The 20,708-nt window shown below is 44.1% G+C and overlaps 1 protein-coding gene across 1 annotated transcript; it reads left to right on the top strand.

Annotated features, from left to right (window-relative positions):
* The first annotated feature begins 7,090 nt into the window (after nt 1–7,090).
* LOC135533894 (uncharacterized) lies at nt 7,091–16,728 on the top strand. The gene is made up of 4 exons (XM_064961095.1): nt 7,091–7,747; nt 7,880–7,995; nt 14,340–14,457; nt 15,418–16,728. Exons 3-4 carry the CDS (start codon nt 14,354–14,356, stop codon nt 16,037–16,039), a joined length of 726 nt encoding a protein of 241 aa, XP_064817167.1. The 5' UTR covers nt 7,091–7,747; nt 7,880–7,995; nt 14,340–14,353; the 3' UTR covers nt 16,040–16,728.
* The last annotated feature ends 3,980 nt before the right edge of the window (nt 16,729–20,708 follow it).

Raw genomic sequence — 20,708 nt, 5'->3', positions numbered from 1 at the left:
AAAAATACAGAATCTGGTCAAAATGTGTGACGTCTGCTTTATTTAATATTCAGAAGATAATATTTTGTGTGTTATCTTTCTCCATGGCCAACATGCCAGGTTGATTCGTTAACTATTTACTTGAAGGGTGTACATTAGTCAGTCATAAGTCATTCATTTGGGGTAGCAGGAAGCCTAGTGGTTACAGTGTTGGACTAGTAACTGGAAGGTTGCAAATTCAAATCCCTGAGCTGACAAGGTACAATCTGTCGTTCTGCCCCTGAACAGGCAGTTAACCTACTGTTCCTAGGCCGTCATTGAAAATAAGAATTTGTTCTGAACCAACTTGCCTAGTTAAATAAAGGTTAATAACATATATATATATCTTTTTTAAAGGGGTACATAAGTCATCTGGGCTTCCAAGTGGCACAGTTGTCAAAGGCTCTGCATTTCAGTGTAAGACGGGTCACTACAGTCCCTGGTTCACATCCAGGCTGCATCACATCTGGCCGTTATTGGCAGTCCCATAGGGCGACGCACAATTGGCCTAGTGTTGTCTGGGGCAGGCTGTCATTGTAAATAAGAATTTGCTCTCAGTTGACTTGCCGAGATAAATATAAAAAATGACTCCTGTATGAAAACAGAACACCTTTAAAGGAGTCTTTACCCTCTTACACACTATTAACGTAACATAGCAACACAGGGTTACTGACTAGCATGTTGGTATCAACACAGGGATACTGACTAGCATGTTGGTATCAACACAGGGTTACTGACTAGCATGTTGGTAGCAACACAAGGTTAATGGTTAGTGACTGTAGCATTTTGGTAGCAACAGAAGGTTAATGGTTAGTGACTGTAGCATGTTGGTAGCAACACAGGTTTGCTGACTAGCATGTTGGTAGAAACACAGGGTTACTGACTAGCATGTTGGTATCAACACAGGGTTACTGACTAGCATGTTGGTATCAACACAGGGTTAATGTTTAGTGACTAACATGTTGGTATCAACACAGGGTTAATGGTTAGTGACTGTAACATGTTGGTATCAACACAGGGTTAATGATTCCTGACTAGCATGTTGGTAGCAACACAGGGTTAATGGTTCCTGACTAGCATGTTGGTAGCAACACAGGGTTAATGGTTAGTGACGAGCATGTTGGTAGCAACACAGGGTTAATGGTTAGTGACTAGCATGTTGGTAGCAACACAGGTTTACTGACTAGCATGTTGGTAGCAACACAGGGTTACTGACAAGCATGTTGGTAGCAACACAGGGTTACTGACTAGCATGTTGGTAGCAACACAGTGTTACTGACTAGCATGTTGGTAGCAACACAAGGTTAATGGTTAGTGACTGTAGCATGTTGGTAGCAACAGAAGGTTAATGGTTAGTGACTTTAGCATGTTGGTAGCAACACAGGTTTACTGACTAGCATGTTGGTAGAAACACAGGTTTACTGACTAGCATGTTGGTAGCAACACAGGGTTACTGACTAGCATGTTGCTATCAACACAGGGTTAATGGTTAGTGACTGTAACATGTTGGTAGAAACACAGGGTTAATGGTTAGTGACTGTAGCATGTTGGTAGCAACACAGGTTTACTGACTAGCATGTTGGTAGAAACACAGGTTTACTGACTAGCATGTTGGTAGCAACACAGGGTTACTGACTAGCATGTTGGTATCAACACAGGGTTAATGGTTAGTGACTGTAACATGTTGGTAGAAACACAGGGTTAACTGTTAGTGACTGTAACATGTTGGTATCAACACAGGGTTAACTGTTAGTGACTGTAACATGTTGGTAGCAACACAGGATTAATGGTTAGTGACTGTAACATGTTGGTATCAACACAGGGTTAACTGTTAGTGACTGTAACATGTTGGTATCAACACAGGGTTAACTGTTAGTGACTGTAACATGTTGGTATCAACACAGGGTTAACTGTTAGTGACTGTAACATGTTGGTATCAACACAGGTTTAACTGTTAGTGACTGTAACATGTTGGTATCAACACAGGGTTAACTGTTAGTGACTGTAACATGTTGGTATCAACACAGGGTTAACTGTTAGTGACTGTAACATGTTGGTATCAACACAGGGTTAACTGTTAGTGACTGTAACATGTTGGTATCAACACAGGGTTAACTGTTAGTGACTGTAACATGTTGGTATCAACACAGGGTTAACTGTTAGTGACTGTAACATGTTGGTATCAACACAGGGTTAACTGTTAGTGACTGTAACATGTTGGTATCAACACAGGGTTAACTGTTAGTGACTGTACCATGTTGGTAGAAACACAGGATTAATGGTTAGTGACTGTAACATGTTGGTATCAACACAGGGTTAACTGTTAGTGACTGTAACATGTTGGTATCAACACAGGGTTAACTGTTAGTGACTGTAACATGTTGGTATCAACACAGGGTTAACTGTTAGTGACTGTAACATGTTGGTATCAACACAGGGTTAACTGTTAGTGACTGTAACATGTTGGTATCAACACAGGGTTAACTGTTAGTGACTGTAACATGTTGGTATCAACACAGGGTTAACTGTTAGTGACTGTAACATGTTGGTATCAACACAGGGTTAATCGTTAGTGACTGTAACATGTTGGTAGAAACACAGGGTTAACTGTTAGTGACTGTAACATGTTGGTATCAACACAGGGTTAACTGTTAGTGACTTTAACATGTTGGTAGAAACACAGGGTTAACTGTTAGTGACTGTAACATGTTGGTATCAACACAGGGTTAACTGTTAGTGACTGTAACATGTTGGTAGAAACACAGGGTTAACTGTTAGTGACTGTAACATGTTGCTATCAACACAGGGTTAACTGTTAGTGACTGTAACATGTTGCTATCAACACAGGGTTAACTGTTAGTGACTGTAACATGTTGGTATCAACACAGGGTTAACTGTTAGTGACTGTAACATGTTGGTATCAACACAGGATTAATGGTTAGTGACTGTAACATGTTGGTATCAACACAGGGTTAACTGTTAGTGACTGTAACATGTTGGTATCAACACAGGGTTAACTGTTAGTGACTGTAACATATTGGTAGAAACACAGGGTTAACTGTTAGTGACTGTAACATGTTGGTATCAACACAGGGTTAACTGTTCGTGACTGTAACATGTTGGTATGAGGCCCTCTGCTCTCTCCTGGCACTCCCTTTTTCGGCTGGGCTTTTTCAGAGCAACGACAAACTTGATAACACCGTCTTTGTGCATGTTTGGAGCTCATGTTTGGAGATCTTTTCAACCTCCGGAGGATGACTGTGAAAATGCTTTGTATCAACAAAAAAATACCTTGGCTATGACCGAGGAGCAAGAATGACCAAGGAGCAAGAATGACCGGGGAGCAAGAATGACCGAGGAGCAAGAATGACCGAGGAGCAAGAATGACCGAGGAGCAAGAATGTCGGCCCGGTACTAAGTCTGTGACTGCATCTCTACATAGTTAACTACTTTTAACCAGGCCCTGGTCAAAAGTAGTGTACTAAATAGGGAATAGGGTGCTGGTCTATAGTAGTGTACTAAATGGGGAATAGGGCCCTGGTCAAAAGTAGTGTACTAAATAGGGAATAGGGTGCTGGTCTAAAGTAGAGTACTAAATAGGGAATAGGGTGCTGGTCTATAGTAGAGTACTAAATGGGGAATAGGGTGCTGGTCTATAGTAGAGTACTAAATGGGGAATAGGGTGCTGGTCTATAGTAGTGTACTAAATAGGGAATAGGGTGCTGGTCTAAAGTAGAGTACTAAATAGGGAATAGGGTGCTGGTCTAAAGTAGAGTACTAAATGGGGAATAGGGTGCTGGTCTATAGTAGTGTACTAAATAGGGAATAGGGTGCTGGTCTATAGTAGTGTACTAAATAGGGAATAAGGTGCTGGTCTATAGTAGTGTACTAAATGGGGAATAGGGTGCTGGTCTATAGTAGAGTACTAAATAGGGAATAGGGTGCTGGTCTATAGTAGTGTACTAAATGGGGAATAGGGTGCTGGTCTATAGTAGTGTACTAAATGGGGAATTGGGTGCTGGTCTATAGTAGAGTACTAAATAGGGAATAGGGTGCTGGTCTAAAGTAGAGTACTAAATGGGGAATAGGGTGCTGGTCTATAGTAGTGTACTAAATAGGGAATAGGGTGCTGGTCTATAGTAGTGTACTAAATAGGGAATAAGGTGCTGGTCTATAGTAGTGTACTAAATGGGGAATAGGGTGCTGGTCTATAGTAGAGTACTAAATAGGGAATAGGGTGCTGGTCTATAGTAGTGTACTAAATGGGGAATAGTGTGCTGGTCTATAGTAGTGTACTAAATGGGGAATTGGGTGCTGGTCTATAGTAGAGTACTAAATAGGGAATAGGGTGCTGGTCTATAGTAGAGTACTAAATAGGGAATAGGGTGCCCCACCTCTTTAAGGAATACCTAGGATAGGATAAAGTAATCCTTCTTACCCCCCCTTAAATGATTTAGATCCACTATTGTAAAGTGGCTGTTCCACTGGATGTCATAAGGTGAATTCACCAATTTGTAAGTCGCTCTGGATAAGAGCGTCTGCCAAATGACTTAAATGTAAATGTAAATGTATCAACACAGGGTTAACTGTTAGTGACTGTAACATGTTGGTAGAAACACAGGGTTAATGGTTAGTGACTGTAACATGTTGGTATCAACACAGGGTTAACTGTTAGTGACTGTAACATGTTGGTGGCAACACAGGGTTAACTGTTAGTGACTGTAACATGTTGGTAGCAACACAGGGTTAATGGTCACTGACTAGCATGTTGGTATCAACACAGGGTTAACTGTTAGTGACTGTGTGCATTGAGTGCTGTGTATCTTGTCTTGTGATCAATGTGGCTTGATGTTACTTGGCAAACATTCCTTGGAACTATTGTGAATTTCTTATTGAAGGATGTCATTCTAATTCTGGAGAAGACGGATGAAGGCGTGTCTCAAGTAAACAGAGTATATATCCTGTTAACTAGTGCTGTACACCTTTGGAAACATGTCATAAACCTCTCACACTGCACTATATATTTCACTCCCATCTTTAATGTTTCTAGTACTGTTTCCCCTGTTTCTAGTACTGTTTCCCCTGTTTCTAGTACTGTTTCCCCCCTTGTTGGTGCTGTTGGAATGATGTTTTTGTATTAATGTATGTGTTTACAGAGGACCATCATGGAAAATAAGTTTTAAAACAGTATTGTGTTCCATTGCATTTAAATCAATGAGGATATCACTTGTCCACCAACTCGGTGGCCTTATGGTTAATGTCCGCCCTGAGATTGGAATGGTCGGAGGTTGATTCCCAGCCAAGTCATACAATAAAGTGTAAAAATGGGAGCCAATGCTTCTCTGCTTGGCACACAGCAATAAGGATATCAGTGGAGGCTGCTGATGGAAGGGTAATAATAATGGCCAGAACAGAGCAAATGGAACGGCATCAAACACATGGAAACCATGTATTTGATTCCATAAAGCTCCAGCCAATACCACGTCCCCCCAATTAAGGTGCCACCATCCTCCAGTGAAGGAGATGTCTAAGGGGTAAGGCCCTGAGATGTATTAGACAGGACAGTAGAGGAGCGGTCCATGGATCCCACTCCCATACTCCCAGCTTCGTGTCTGGTGGCGCCTGTAGTGTGGAGCTGGACGCGGACATTGAGCGGGCGTCACGTGCAGAGCCTTCTCCCCTGAGTGTCCAGCTGGTCGTCTGTACGTTCCGTCTGCTGTCCGCGACCGATTGATATATTGGGCTCACACGTCACCCTCCTCTGGTCATCCTGGGATAGGTCGGACGATGCGCTGTCTTGAAGGAAGGTACTGGTGGCCCACTTTAGCTAAGGACGTGAGGATTTATGTTTCTTCCTGCTCGGTGTGCGCCCAGTGCAAGGCTCCTAGACACCTGCCCAGAGGTAAGCTACAACCTCTACACGTTCCTCAACGGCCATGGTCGCACCTGTCGGTGGATTTTTTGACTGATCTTCCACCTTCACAGGTTTACACCACGATCCTGGTCGTTGTGGATCGGTTTTCAAAGTCCTGTCATCTCCTCCCTTTGCCCGGTCTCCCTACGGCCTTACAAACTGCAGAGGCCCTGTTTACACACGTTTTCCGGCACTATGGGGTGCCTGAGGATATAGTGTCTGATCGGGGTCCCCAGTTCACATCAAGGGTCTGGAAGGCGTTCATGGAGCGTCTGGGGATCTCGGTTAGTCTTACCTCAGGTTCTCACCCCGAGAGTAATGGGCAGGTGGAGAGAGTTAACCAGGATGTGGGTAGGTTTCTGCGTTCTTATTGCCAGGATCGGCCGGGGAGTGGGCGGGGTTCGTGCCCTGGGCAGAGATGGCTCAGAACTCGCTACGTCACTCCTCCACTAACCTTACTCCCTTTCAATGTGTATTAGGGTATCAGCCGGTTCTGGCTCCTTGGCATCAGAGCCAGACCGAGGCCCCTGCGTTGGACAATTGGTTTCGGCACACTGAAGAAACCTGGGAGGCAGCCCACGTCCACCTTCAGCGTGCCATAAGGCGCCAGAAAATTGGCGCAGACCGTCGCCGCAGTGAGGCCCCAGTGTTAGCACCAGGGGACAGGGTCTGGCTCTCGACCCGAAACCTGCCCCTTCACCTGCTCTGCCGGAAGCTGGGTCCGCGGTTTGTGGAGCCGTTCAAAGTCCTGAGGAGAGTGAACGAGGCATGTTATAGGTTACAACTACCCACTCATTACCGTATTAAACACTCGTTCCATGTGTCTCTCCTCAGGCCGATGGTGGCTGGCCCGCTCCAGGAGGCTGAAGTGCGTGATGTTCCTCCGCCTCCTCTAGACATCGAGGGGGTTCCGGCGTACTCTGTTCGATCCATTTTGGATTCAAGACGTCGGGCGAGGGGCGTTCAGTACCTCGTGAACAGGGAGGGGTACGGGCCGGAGGAGAGATGCTGGGTTCCGGTGGAGGACGTGTTAGATCCTTCCATGTTATCAGAATTCCACCGTCTCCATCCGGATCGCTCTGCACCTCGCCCCTCGTCCCCGAGGCCGGTGTCGACGCGCAGCTGGAGCCGAGCGTCAGGGGGGGGTACTGTCACGGCTTTTACCGAAGTCGTTGCCTCTCCTTGTTCGGGCGGTGCTCGGCGTTCGATGTCACCTAGCCATCATTGATCCTTTTTTCATTTTCCATTGGTTCTGTCTTGTCTTCCCACACACCTGTTTTCAATCCCATTCATTACCTGTTGTGTATTTAACCCTCTGTTTCCCCTCATGTCTTTGTCAGAGATTGTTTTATTGTCGGTATAGTGTGATCGTTGTATAGGTGCGCGTCGGGTCCTCGTACCCATGTTTGGTTTGTTTGTTCATTTATTGTTATGGAGCATACTCGTGGAACTTTATTAAAAGACTCCATTTTACACTCAGTTTGACTCTCCTGTGCCTGACTTCCCTGCCACCTATTACACCTATGCATGACACTCTGTCTCTCCCTCTGCCCCTCCCTTCCCCTGGATAAATATGGTAATGATGCCAGCAGCCTCTTTCTCTCCCTCTCTCTCCCTCTGCCCTTCCTGGATAAATATGGTAATAATGCCAGCAGCCTCTGTCTCTCCCTCTGCCCTCCCCTCCCCTGGATAAATATGGTAATGATACCAGCAGTCTCTGCCCCTCCCTCTGCCCTCCCTTCTCTGGATAAATATTGACGCATAAAACCACTATAAAGCGTTGCTCACATGGACACAGCAACATCCCTTCAACAGGTACCTGGGTGAATTAGTACCTTCTCTCTGAACTAAATGTGATAACTGTTGTTCTGCTGTTTTTAATAAAGAAAATGTCTACGTATGTTTTCCATAACTTCAGTTAACTTTCATCTGTTTTGTCTTGGATAGAGGACATCAGCCAGCCATCTACAATCTAGAGGACATCAGTCAGCCATCCACAATCTAGAGGACATCAGCCAGCCATTTACAATCTACAGGACAATAACCTGCCATCCACAATCTCTGTAAGTGTATTCTACTTGACATATCTAATGCTATCTTTACTGCTTATCAACGTGGTTGATTTGATATAATCAGGACCTTTGTAACTCTCCATGAGCTCCTTGAACAGAATAAGTCAACACTGAGTATACAAAACATTAAGATCTTCTTAATACTGAGTTACCCATGTTTCTCTCAGAACAACCTCAGTTCTTCAGGTCATGGACTCTACAAGGTGTCCAAAGCATTCCACAGGGATGCTGGCCCATGTTGACTCTACAAGGTGTCCAAAGCATTCCACAGGGATGCTGGCCCATGTTGACTCTACAAGGTGTCCAAAGCGTTCCACAGGGATGCTGGCCCATGTTGACTCTACAAGGTGTCCAAAGCATTCCACAGGGATGCTGGCCCATGTTGACTCTACAAGGTGTCCAAAGCATTCCACAGGGATGCTGGTGCATGTTGACTCTACAAGGTGTCCAAAGCCTTCCACAGGGATGCTGGTCCATGTTGACTCTACAAGGTGTCGAAAGCCTTCCACAGGGATGCTGGCCCATGTTGACTCTACAAGGTGTCCAAAGCATTCCACAGGGATGCTGGCCCATGTTGACTCTACAAGGTGTCCAAAGCGTTCCACAGGGATGCTGGCCCATGTTGACTCTACAAGGTGTCCAAAGCATTCCACAGGGATGCTGGCCCATGTTGACTCTACAAGGTGTCCAAAGCATTCCACAGGGATGCTGGTGCATGTTGACTCTACAAGGTGTCCAAAGCCTTCCACAGGGATGCTGGTCCATGTTGACTCTACAAGGTGTCGAAAGCCTTCCACAGGGATGCTGGCCCATGTTGACTCTACAAGGTGTCCAAAGCCTTCCACAGGGATGCTGGCCCATGTTGACTCTACAAGGTGTCCAAAGCATTCCACAGGGATGCTGGCCCATGTTGACTCTACAAGGTGTCCAAAGCGTTCCACAGGGATGCTGGTCCATGTTGACTCTACAAGGTGTCCAAAGCATTCCACAGGGATGCTGGCCCATGTTGACTCTACAAGGTGTCCAAAGCGTTCCACGGGGATGCTGGCACATGTTGACTCTACAAGGTGTCGAAAGCGTTCCACAGGGATGCTGGCACATGTTGACTCTACAAGGTGTCGAAAGCGTTCCACAGGGATGCTGGTCCATGTTGACTCTACAAGGTGTCGAAAGCGTTCCACAGGGATGCTGGCACATGTTGACTCTACAAGGTGTCGAAAGCGTTCCACAGGGATGCTGGTCCATGTTGACTCTACAAGGTGTCGAAAGCATTCCACAGGGATGCTGGCCCATGTTGACTCTACAAGGTGTCCAAAGCATTCCACAGGGATGCTGGCCCATGTTGACTCTACAAGGTGTCGAAAGCGTTCCCACAGGGATGCTGGTCCATGTTGACTCTACAAGGTGTCGAAAGCATTCCACAGGGATGCTGGTCCATGTTGACTCTACAAGGTGTCCAAAGCATTCCACAGGGATGCTGGCCCATGTTGACTCTACAAGGTGTCGAAAGCGTTCACAGGGATGCTGGTCCATGTTGACTCTACAAGGTGTCCAAAGCGTTCCACAGGGATGCTGGCCCATGTTGACTCTACAAGGTGTCGAAAGGGTTCCACAGGGATGCTGGCCCATGTTGACTCTACAAGGTGTCGAAAGCATTCCACAGGGATGCTGGCCCATGTTGACTCTACAAGGTGTCGAAAGCATTCCACAGGGATGCTGGCCCATGTTGACTCCAATGCTTCCCACAGTTGTGGCAAGTTGGCTGGATGTCCTTTGGGTGGTGGACCATTCTTGATACACATGGCAAACTGTTGAGTGTGAAAAACCCAGGAGCGTTGCAGTTCTTGACACACTCTGTGTGTTTCAGATGTGTGTATATATATAGTGTGTTCCTCTATGTTTCAGCTGTGTGTGTTCCTGTGTGTTTCAGCTGTGTGTGTATATAGTGTATTCCTGTGGGTTTCAGCTGTGTGTGTATATAGTGTGTTCCTGTGTGTTTCAGCTGTGTGTATATATATAGTGTGTTCCTGTGTGTTTCATCTGTGTATATATATAGTGTGTTCCTGTGGGTTTCAGCTGTGTGTGTATATATATATATATATAGTGTGTACCTTTGTGTTTCAGCTGTGTGTATAGAGTGTGTTCCTGTATGTTTCAGCTGTGTGTGTATATTGTGTGTTCCTGTATGTTTCAGATGTGTGTATAGATATAGTATGCTCCTCTGTGTTTCAGCTGTGTGTATATATTGTGTGTTCCTGTCTGTTTCAGCTGTGTGTATATAGTGTGTTCCTGTATGTTTCAGCTGTGTGTATATATATTGTGTGTTCCTGTATGTTTCAGCTGTGTGTATATATATAGTGTGTTCCTGTGTGTTTCAGCTGTGTGTATATATTGTGTGTTCCTGTTTGTTTCAGCTGTGTGTATATATAGTGTGTTCCTGTGTTTCAGCTATGTGTGTATATATATAGTGTGTACCTGTGTTTCAGCTGTGTGTATATATATAGTGTGTTCCTGTGTGTTTCAGCTGTGTGTATATATTGTGTGTTCCTGTGTGTTTCAGATGTGTGTATATATATAGTGTGTTCCTGTGTTTCAGCTATGTGTGTATATAGTGTGTTCCTGTGTTTCAGCTATGTGTGTATATATATAGTGTGTACCTGTGTTTCAGCTGTGTGTATAGAGTGTGTTCCTGTATGCTTCAGCTGTGTGTGTATATTGTGTGTTCTTGTATGTTTCAGCTGTGTGTGTATATAGTGTGTTCCTGTATGTTTCAGCTGTGTGTATATATAATGTGTTCTTGTATGTTTCAGCTGTTTGTGTATATAGTGTGTTCCTGTATGTTTCAGCTGTGTGTGTATATAGTGTGTTCCTGTATGTTTCAGCTGTGTGTGTTCCTGTGTGTTTCAGCTGTGTGTATATATAGTGTGTTGCTGTATGTTTCAGCTGTGTGTGTTCCTGTGTGTTTCAGCTGTGTGTATATACAGTGTGTTCCTGTGTGTTTCAGCTGTGTGTATATATAGTGTGTTCCTGTATGTTTCAGCTGTGTGTGTTCCTGTGTGTTTCAGCTGTGTGTATATACAGTGTGTTCCTGTGTTTTCAGCTGTGTGTATATATAGTGTGTTCCTGTGTGTTTCAGCTGTGTGTATATATAGTGTGTTCCTGTGGTTTCAGCTGTGTGTATATTTATAGTGTGTTACTGTGTGTTTCAGCTGTGTATATATAGTGTGTTCCTGTGTGTTTCAGCTGTGTGTATATATAGTTTGTTCCTGTGTGTTTCAGATGCGTGTATGTAGTGTGTTTCAGCTGTGTGTGTGTGTGTATATAGTGTGTTCCTGTGTGTTTCAGCTGTATGTATATATAGTGTTTTCCAGTGGGTTTCAGCTGTGTGTATATTTATAGTGTGTTCCTGTGTGTTTCAGCTGTGTGTGTATATTGTGTGTTCCTGTATGTTTCAGCTGTGTGTATAGAGTGTTCCTGTATGTTTCAGATGTGTGTATAGATATAGTGTGTTCCTGTGTTTCAGCTGTGTGTATATAGTGTGTTCCTGTATGTTTCAGCTGTGTGTGTATATATATAGTGTGTTCCTCTGTGTTTCAGCTGTGGGTAGATATAGTGTGTTCCTGTATGTTTCAGCTGTGTGTGTATATAGTGTGTTCCTGTGTGTTTCAGCTGTGTGTATATAGTGTGTTCCTGTGTGTCTCAGATGTGTGTATATATATAGTGTGTTCCTGTGTTTCAGCTATGTGTGTATATAGTGTGTTCCTCTATGTTTCAGCTGTGTGTGTTCCTGTGTGTTTCAGCTGTGTGTGTATATAGTGTATTCCTGTGGGTTTCAGCTGTGTGTGTATATAGTGTGTTCCTGTGTGTTTCAGCTGTGTGTATATATATAGTGTGTTCCTGTGTGTTTCATCTGTGTATATATATAGTGTGTTCCTGTGGGTTTCAGCTGTGTGTGTATATATATATATATAGTGTGTACCTTTGTGTTTCAGCTGTGTGTATAGAGTGTGTTCCTGTATGTTTCAGCTGTGTGTGTATATTGTGTGTTCCTGTATGTTTCAGATGTGTGTATAGATATAGTGTGTTCCTGTGTGTTTCAGCTGTGTGTATATATTGTGTGTTCCTGTATGTTTCAGCTGTGTGTATATATATAGTGTGTTCCTGTGTGTTTCAGCTGTGTGTATATATTGTGTGTTCCTGTTTGTTTCAGCTGTGTGTATATATAGTGTGTTCCTGTGTTTCAGCTATGTGTGTATATATAGTGTGTACCTGTGTTTCAGCTGTGTGTATATATAGTGTGTTCCTGTGTGTTTCAGCTGTGTGTATATATTGTGTGTTCATGTGTGTTTCAGATGTGTGTATATATATATTGTGTTCCTGTGTTTCAGCTATGTGTGTATATAGTGTGTTCCTGTGTTTCAGCTATGTGTGTATATATATAGTGTGTACCTTTGTTTCAGCTGTGTGTATAGAGTGTGTTCCTGTATGTTTCAGCTGTGTGTGTATATTGTGTGTTCTTGTATGTTTCAGCTGTGTGTGTATATAGTGTGTTCCTGTATGTTTCAGCTGTGTGTATATATAGTGTGTTCTTGTATGTTTCAGCTGTTTGTGTATATAGTGTGTTCCTGTATGTTTCAGCTGTGTGTGTATATAGTGTGTTCCTGTATGTTTCAGCTGTGTGTGTTCCTGTGTGTTTCAGCTGTGTGTATATATAGTGTGTTCCTGTATGTTTCAGCTGTGTGTGTTCCTGTGTGTTTCAGCTGTGTGTATATACAGTGTGTTCCTGTGTGTTTCAGCTGTGTGTATATATAGTGTGTTCCTGTATGTTTCAGCTGTGTGTGTTCCTGTGTGTTTCAGCTGTGTGTATATATAGTGTGTTCCTGTGTGTTTCAGCTGTGTGTATATATAGTGTGTTCCTGTGTGTTTCAGCTGTGTGTATATATAGTGTGTTCCTGTATGTTTCAGCTGTGTGTGTTCCTGTGTGTTTCAGCTGTGTGTATAAACAGTGTGTTCCTGTGTGTTTCAGCTGTGTGTATATATAGTGTGTTCCTGTGTGTTTCAGCTGTGTGTATATATAGTGTGTTCCTGTATGTTTCAGCTGTGTGTGTTCCTGTGTGTTTCAGCTGTGTGTATATATAGTGTGTTCCTGTGTGTTTCAGCTGTGTGTATATATAGTGTGTTCCTGTATGTTTCAGCTGTGTGTGTTCCTGTGTGTTTCAGCTGTGTGTATATACAGTGTGTTCCTGTGTGTTTCAGCTGTGTGTATATAGTGTGTTACTGTGTGTTTCAGCTGTGTGTATATATAGTGTGTTCCTGTGTGTTTCAGCTGTGTGTATATATAGTTTGTTCCTGTGTGTTTCAGATGCGTGTATGTAGTGTGTTTCAGCTGTGTGTGTGTGTATATAGTGTGTTCCTGTGTGTTTCAGCTGTGTGTATATATAGTGTGTTCCTGTATGTTTCAGCTGTGTGTGTTCCTGTGTGTTTCAGCTGTGTGTATATACAGTGTGTTCCTGTGTGTTTCAGCTGTGTGTATATAGTGTGTTACTGTGTGTTTCAGCTGTGTGTATATATAGTGTGTTCCTGTGTGTTTCAGCTGTGTGTATATATAGTTTGTTCCTGTGTGTTTCAGATGCGTGTATGTAGTGTGTTTCAGCTGTGTGTGTGTGTATATAGTGTGTTCCTGTGTGTTTCAGCTGTGTGTATATATAGTGTGTTCCTGTATGTTTCAGCTGTGTGTGTTCCTGTGTGTTTCAGCTGTGTGTATATACAGTGTGTTCCTGTGTGTTTCAGCTGTGTGTATATAGTGTGTTACTGTGTGTTTCAGCTGTGTGTATATATAGTGTGTTCCTGTGTGTTTCAGCTGTGTGTATATATAGTTTGTTCCTGTGTGTTTCAGATGCGTGTATGTAGTGTGTTTCAGCTGTGTGTGTGTATATAGTGTGTTCCTGTGTGTTTCAGCTGTGTTTATATATAGTGTGTTCCTGTGGGTTTCAGCTGTGTGTGTTCCTGTGTGTTTCAGCTGTGTGTATATAGTGTGTTTCAGCTGTGTGTATATAGAGTGTGTTACTCTGTGTTTCAGATGTGTGTATATATATAGTGTGTGTGTTCCTGTGTGTTTCAGCTGTGTGTGTATAGTGTGTTTCAGCTGTGTGTATATACAGTGTGTTCCGGTATGTTTCAGATGTGTGTATATAGTGTGTTCCTGTGTGTTTCAGCTGTGTGTGTATATATAGTGTGTTCCTGTGTGTTTCAGATGCGTGTGTGTATATTATATATGTGTGTTCCTGTGTGTTTCAGCTGTGTATATTATATATGTGTGTTCCTGTGTGTTTCAGCTGTGTGTGTAGCTATGAGGGGAATTGTCCTTCTCTTTCTGCTGTCTCTCTGGCCTGGAGGCAACGTGGATGCTATCAATGCAGAGGTCTTGGCTAAAGTGGTACAAGAGATGAGAAGGTGGGTGTTTCTCTGTTCATTCATCATCTAAATATTCCTAAATGTCTGTTGGACAGAATTATTAGGCATTATTTGAAAGATTTTATTTTTAGGGGGACACATGTATGAATAATGATAGGTAACTTTCCCACTCATCATTATTCACGATTCATCCATAATCATGGTAGCATCCACATTAATGTAGAATTAATGTAGAAGTATTTAGATACATATTCTGTTCTTATTTACAATAAAAGTTACTCGAAATGACACAATACATTATTTACCAGAATTTCTATTGGGCACAAAATAATCTGAAACAACCAAAACAAACAGGAAATGCGTCCAACACATTTGTAAAGTCACAAGCTTGATGTCGTCATTGCGTGCGAAGAATATGGGATGAAACACTGAACGTTTGACTACTTTAATACACATAAGTGAATTTGCCCCAATAATTTTTGTCACATAACATATGGGAACTGTGTACAAAAAGTGTTGTGATTTCTTTGTAATTTGTTTGTAATGTTTCTGATCCTCTGTGTTCGGTCTCCTGTCTGTTTTATGATCCTCTGTGTTCTGTCTCTTCTGTCTCCTGTCTGTTTATAATGTTTCTGATCCTCTGTGTTCTGTCTCTTCTGTCTCCTGTCTGTTTGTAATGTTTCTGATCCTCTGTGTTCTGTCTCTTCTGTCTCCTGTCTGTTTGTAATGTTTCTGATCCTCTGTGTTCTGTCTCTTCTGTCTCCTGTCTGTTTGTAATGTTTCTGATCCTCTGTGTTCTGTCTCTTCTGTCTCCTGTCTGTTTGTAATGTTTCTGATCCTCTGTGTTCTGTCTCTTCTGTCTCCTTTCTGTTTTATGATCCTTTATGATCCTCTGTGTTCTGTCTCTTCTGTCTCCTGTCTGTTTGTAATGTTTCTGATCCTGTGTTCTGTCTCTTCTGTCTCCTGCCTGTTTATAATGTTTCTGATCCTCTTGTTCAGGTTCGGCCTGCAGGGAAGCCAGTATGCCATGGCTGTCTTACTCACCCAAGATCAGTGCACCAATGGAGCAAACTTAAGAATAAGCGAGCAACCTCAGAATGTCCAGAAAGCACTTAAAGTTAACGCGGTCTACACAGGAAAATGGCTCATCGCAGCCACACCTCTTAAAAAAGTCCAGGCTGGCAGACTTGATAAAACAGACCATGCTGAGTACCGTCTCTTGAGTCCTGGTAATAACAACCTCAGCCCAATGAAGACTCTGATAAACATCGCTGTTAGGAATGCTGGTCAATGCATCGTCTTCTTCTCCACCTACTCTCCCTGCCTGGAGAAATGCAACAAACCTTATGGACAATACAATATTCTCCCCCTCATAGAGGATAATTTCAAACACATCAAAGACAACAACCTGAAGGCCTTTGTCTTCTCCTCGGTTTGGGACCCTTCAAAGAACCATACAGGAGTGACCAAACCGACTAAGCAGCTGGTGCTGGACTCCTTCAGGAGAATAGAAACATACCTCCCTTTATATCGTTGTGACAGATTCAAGGAAAACAATAAATGGGTCAACAGATGTTACCGTTGTGTCAATAAACCAGATGACTGTCTGTCTGGATACTAATAGTGTACACTATCTGTATGGGTACTAATAGTGGACACTGTCTGTATGGATACTACTAGTGTACACTATCTGTATGGGTACTAATAGTGGACACTGTCTGTATGGATACTACTAGTGTACACTATCTGTATGGATACTAATAGTGTACACTATCTGTATGGATACTACTAGTGTACACTATCTGTATGGATACTAATAGTGGACACTGTCTGTATGGATAATACTAGTGTACACTAACTAGATGGGTACTAATAGTGTACACTGTCTGTCTGGATACTACTAGTGTACACTATCTGTATGGATACTAATAGTGGACACTGTCTGTATGGATACTAATAGTGGACACTATCTGTATGGATACTAATAGTGGACACTATCTGTATGGATACTACCAGTGTACACTATCTGTATGGATACTAATAGTGTACACTATCTGTATGGATACTACTAGTGTACACTATCTGTATGGATACTAATAGTGGACACTATCTGTATGGATACTACCAGTGTACACTATCTGTATGGATACTAATAGTGTACACTATCTGTATGGATACTAATAGTGGACACTGTCTGTATGGGTACTACTAGTGTACACTGTCTGTATGGATACTAATAGTGTACACTGTCTGTATGGGTACTACTAGTGTACACTGTCTCAATGGTGGAAATATAGAAATGTATATTTTGTTTCTCTCTCTCTGTCCATCTCTCTCTCTCTGTCCATCTCTCTCTGCCCATATCTGTCTCTGCCCACCTCTCTCTCTGTCCATCTCTCTCTCTGTCCACCTCTCTCTCTCTGTCCATCTCTCTCTCTGTCCACCCCTCTCTCTGTGCATCTCTCTCTCTGTCCATCTCTCTCTCTGTCCATCTCTCTCTCTGCCCATCTCTCTCTCTGTCCACCCCTCTCTCTGTCCACCCCTCTCTCTGTCCACCTCTCTCTGTCCATCTCTCTCTCTGTCCATCTCTCTCTCTCTGTCCACCCCTCTCTCTGTCCATCTCTCTCTGTCCATCTCTCTCTCTGTCCATCTCTCTCTCCACCCCTCTCTCTGTCCACCCCTCTCTCTGTCCATCTCTCTCTCTGTCCATCTTTCTCTCTCTCTCTGTCCATCTTTCTCTCTCTCTGTCCATCTTTCTCTCTCTCTGTCCATCTCTCTCTGTCCATCTCTCTCTCTGTCCACCCCTCTCTCTGTCCATCTTTCTCTCTCTCTCTGTCCATCTTTCTCTCTCTCTGTCCATCTTTCTCTCTCTCTCTGTCCATCTGTCTCTCTCTCTCTGTCCATCTTTCTCTCTCTCTCTGTCCATCTTTCTCTCTCTCTCTGTCCATCTTTCTCTCTCTCTCTGTCCATCTTTCTCTCTCTCTGTCCATCTTTCTCTCTCTGTCCATCTCTCTCTCTCTGTCCATCTCTCTCTCTCTGTCCATCTCTCTCTCTCTGTCCATCTCTCTCTCTCTGTCCATCTCTCTCTCTGTCCATCTCTCTCTCTCTGTCCATCTCTCTCTCTCCACCCCTCTCTCTGTCCACCCCTCTCTCTGTCCATCTCTCTCTCTGTCCATCTTTCTCTCTCTCTGTCCATCTTTCTCTCTCTCTGTCCATCTTTCTCTCTCTGTGTCCATCTCTCTCTCTCTCCACCCCTCTCTCTGTCCACCCCTCTCTCTGTCCATCTTTCTCTTTCTCTCTGTCCATCTTTCTCTCTCTCTCTGTCCATCTTTCTCTCTCTCTGTCCATCTTTCTCTCTTTGTCCATCTCTCTCTCTCTGTCCATCTCTCTCTCTGTCCATCCCTCTCTCTCTGTCCATCTCTCTCTCTGTCCATCTCTCTCTCTCTCTGTCCATCTCTCTCTCTCTGTCCATCTCTCTCTCTCTCTGTCCATCTCTCTCTCTCTCTCTGTCCACCTCTCTCTCTGTCCATCTCTCTCTCTCTCTGTCCACCCCTCTCTCTGTCCATCTTTCTCTCTCTCTCTGTCCATCTGTCTCTCTCTGTCCATCTTTCTCTCTCTCTGTCCATCTTTCTCTCTCTCTGTCCATCTTTCTCTCTCTCTGTCCATCTTTCTCTCTCTCTCTGTCCATCTTTCTCTCTCTGTCCATCTCTCTCTCTCTCTGTCCATCTCTCTGTCCATCTCTCTCTCTCTGTCCATCTCTCTCTCTCTGTCCATCTGTCCATCTCTCTCTCTGTCCATCTCTCTCTCCACCCCTCTCTCTGTCCACCCCTCTCTCTGTCCATCTCTCTCTCTGTCCATCTTTCTCTCTCTGTCCATCTTTCTCTCTGTCCATCTCTCTCTCTCCCATCTCTCTCTCTGTCCATCTTTCTCTCTGTCCATCTTTCTCTCTCTCTCTGTCCATCTTTCTCTGTCCATCTTTCTCTCTTTGTCCATCTCTCTCTCTGTCCATCTCTCTCTCCATCTGTCCATCTCTCTCTCTCTCTGTCCATCTCTCTCTCTGTCCATCTCTCTCTGTCCATCTCTCTCTCTGTCCATCTCTCTCTCTCTGTCCATCTCTCTCTCTCTGTCCACCTCTCTCTCTGTCTCTCTCTCTGTCCACCCCTCTCTCTGTCCATCTCTTTCTCTGTCCATCTCTCTCTGTCCATCTCTGTCCATCTCCTCCATCTCTGTCTGTCCATCTGTCCATCTCTGTCCATCTCTCTGTCCATCTCTCTCTCTTCTGTCCATCTCTCTCTCTCTGTCCATCTCTCTCTGCTGTCCACCCTCTCTGTCCACCACTCTGTCCATCTCTGTCCATCTGTCCATCTCTCTCTCTCTCCATCCATCTTTTGTCCATCTCTCTCTGTCCATCTCTCTCTGTCCACCCCTCTCTCTGTCCATCTCTCTGTCCACCCCTCTCTCTGTCCACCCCTCTCTCTGTCCTTCTTTCTCTCTCTCTGTCCATCTTTCTCTCTCTCTGTCCATCTCTCTCTCTCTCCACCCCTCTCTCTGTCCATCTCTCTCTCTCTCTGTCCATCTCTCTCTCTCTGTCCATCTCTCTCTCTCTCTCTCTCTCTGTCCATCTCTCTCTCTGTCCATCTCTCTCTGTCCATCTCTCTCTCTGTCCATCTCTCTCTCTGTCCATCTCTCTCTCTCTCTCCATCTCTCTCTCTGTCCATCTCTCTCTCTGTCCATCTCTCTCTGTCCATCTCTTCTCCATCTCTCTCTGTCCATCTCTTCTCTGTCCATCTCTCTCTGTCCATCTCTCTCTGTCCATCTCTCTCTCTGTCCATCTCTCTCTCTGTCCATCTCTCTCTGTGTCCATCTCTCTCTCTGTCCATCTCTCTCTCTCTGTCCATCTCTCTCTGTCCATCTCTCTCTCTACACAGTTCATTAAAGTTCACCATAGCAGCAACACTACTGTCTCCATCATTACTGTTGTTGGTATTTCTGTCTTTATTAGGGGTTATTACACTGACATAAACACTGCATGACAGAAAGACCATGTCCTTCCTGTTTCCCTGCATCTTCTGAGAACAAAAAGGTTGAACGTAGAGGACTATAAACAGTCTTGTAAATGTTGTTGAAAACACTTGAAATGTGGTGAGACTGATAGACGCAATTCATCCTAAAGTGAAAATGCTGCCCCTATCCCAAACAAGTTAAGGAACTTCAATGGACTCTATGTAAACTGGAAACCATATATCCTGAAGCTGCATTTATTGTGTTTGGGGATTTTAACAAATCAAATGTGAGAACAAGGCTACCTAAATTCTATCAACATACTTCTGCATCATGCACAGGGGTAATCCACTCGCTCACTGCTACTCTAACTTCTGCGATGCGTTATGATATGATGACAATAACCAAAGGAGATATCAACACACTAACTTCCCCAATGCATTATGACTGTTAGCGTAACTGGCTGTAAGGGAGTCAGGCGCAGGAGAGCAGAATTTGGGTAGCAAACGGAGCCCTTTATTTAGGCGAACAAAACGCACGGCACTAAGAACACTAAACACAATACGGGTTGACATAACCCAGAGCAACCAGACTAACGTGCGCATTCACGAAACAATAAACAATTTCACACACAAACATGGGGGGGGGGCAGAAGGTTAAGTACACAACGAGTAATGAGGGAAATGTACACCGGGTGTGTGGGAAAACAAGACAAAACAAATGGAAAATGAAAGGTGGATCGGCGATGGCTAGAAGACTGGTGACGTCGACCGCCGAACGTCGCCCAAACAAGTAGAAGGTCCATCTTTCTCTCTCTCTGTCCATCTCTCTCTCTGTCCATCTCTCTCTCTGTCCACCACTCTCTCTGTCCACCCCTCTCTCTCTCTGTCCATCTTTCTCTCTCTCTCTGTCCATCTTTCTCTCTCTCTCTGTCCATCTTTCTCTCTCTCTCTGTCCATCTTTCTCTCTGTCCATCTCTCTCTGTCCATCTCTCTCTCTGTCCATCTCTCTCTGTCCATCTCTCTCTCTGTCCATCTCTCGCTCTCTGTCCATCTCTCTCTCTCTGTCCATCTCTCTCTCTGTCCATCTCTCTCTCTGTCCATCTCTCTCTCTGTCCATCTCTCTCTCTCCACCCCTCTCTCTGTCCACCCCTCTCTCTGTCCATCTCTCTCTCTGTCCATCTTTCTCTCTCTCTCTGTCCATCTTTCTCTCTCTCTCTGTCCATCTTTCTCTCTCTCTGTCCATCTCTCTCTCTGTCCATCTCTCTCTCTGTCCACCCCTCTCTCTGT

This window comes from Oncorhynchus masou, unplaced genomic scaffold, assembly GCF_036934945.1.
Source record: "Oncorhynchus masou masou isolate Uvic2021 unplaced genomic scaffold, UVic_Omas_1.1 unplaced_scaffold_2777, whole genome shotgun sequence".
NCBI classification, from domain to species: domain Eukaryota; kingdom Metazoa; phylum Chordata; class Actinopteri; order Salmoniformes; family Salmonidae; genus Oncorhynchus; species Oncorhynchus masou.
This window is presented reverse-complemented; position numbering and strand designations above follow the sequence as displayed.

Bases quoted from the DNA above. Each gene is read 5' to 3' on its own strand.
- LOC135533894 (XM_064961095.1), top strand. From the start codon at position 14,354: ATGAGGGGAATTGTCCTTCTCTTTCTGCTGTCTCTCTGGCCTGGAGGC. The intron at 14,458-15,417 runs GTGGGTGTTTCT...CCTCTTGTTCAG, and splicing joins GTGGTACAAGAGATGAGAAG to GTTCGGCCTGCAGGGAAGCC.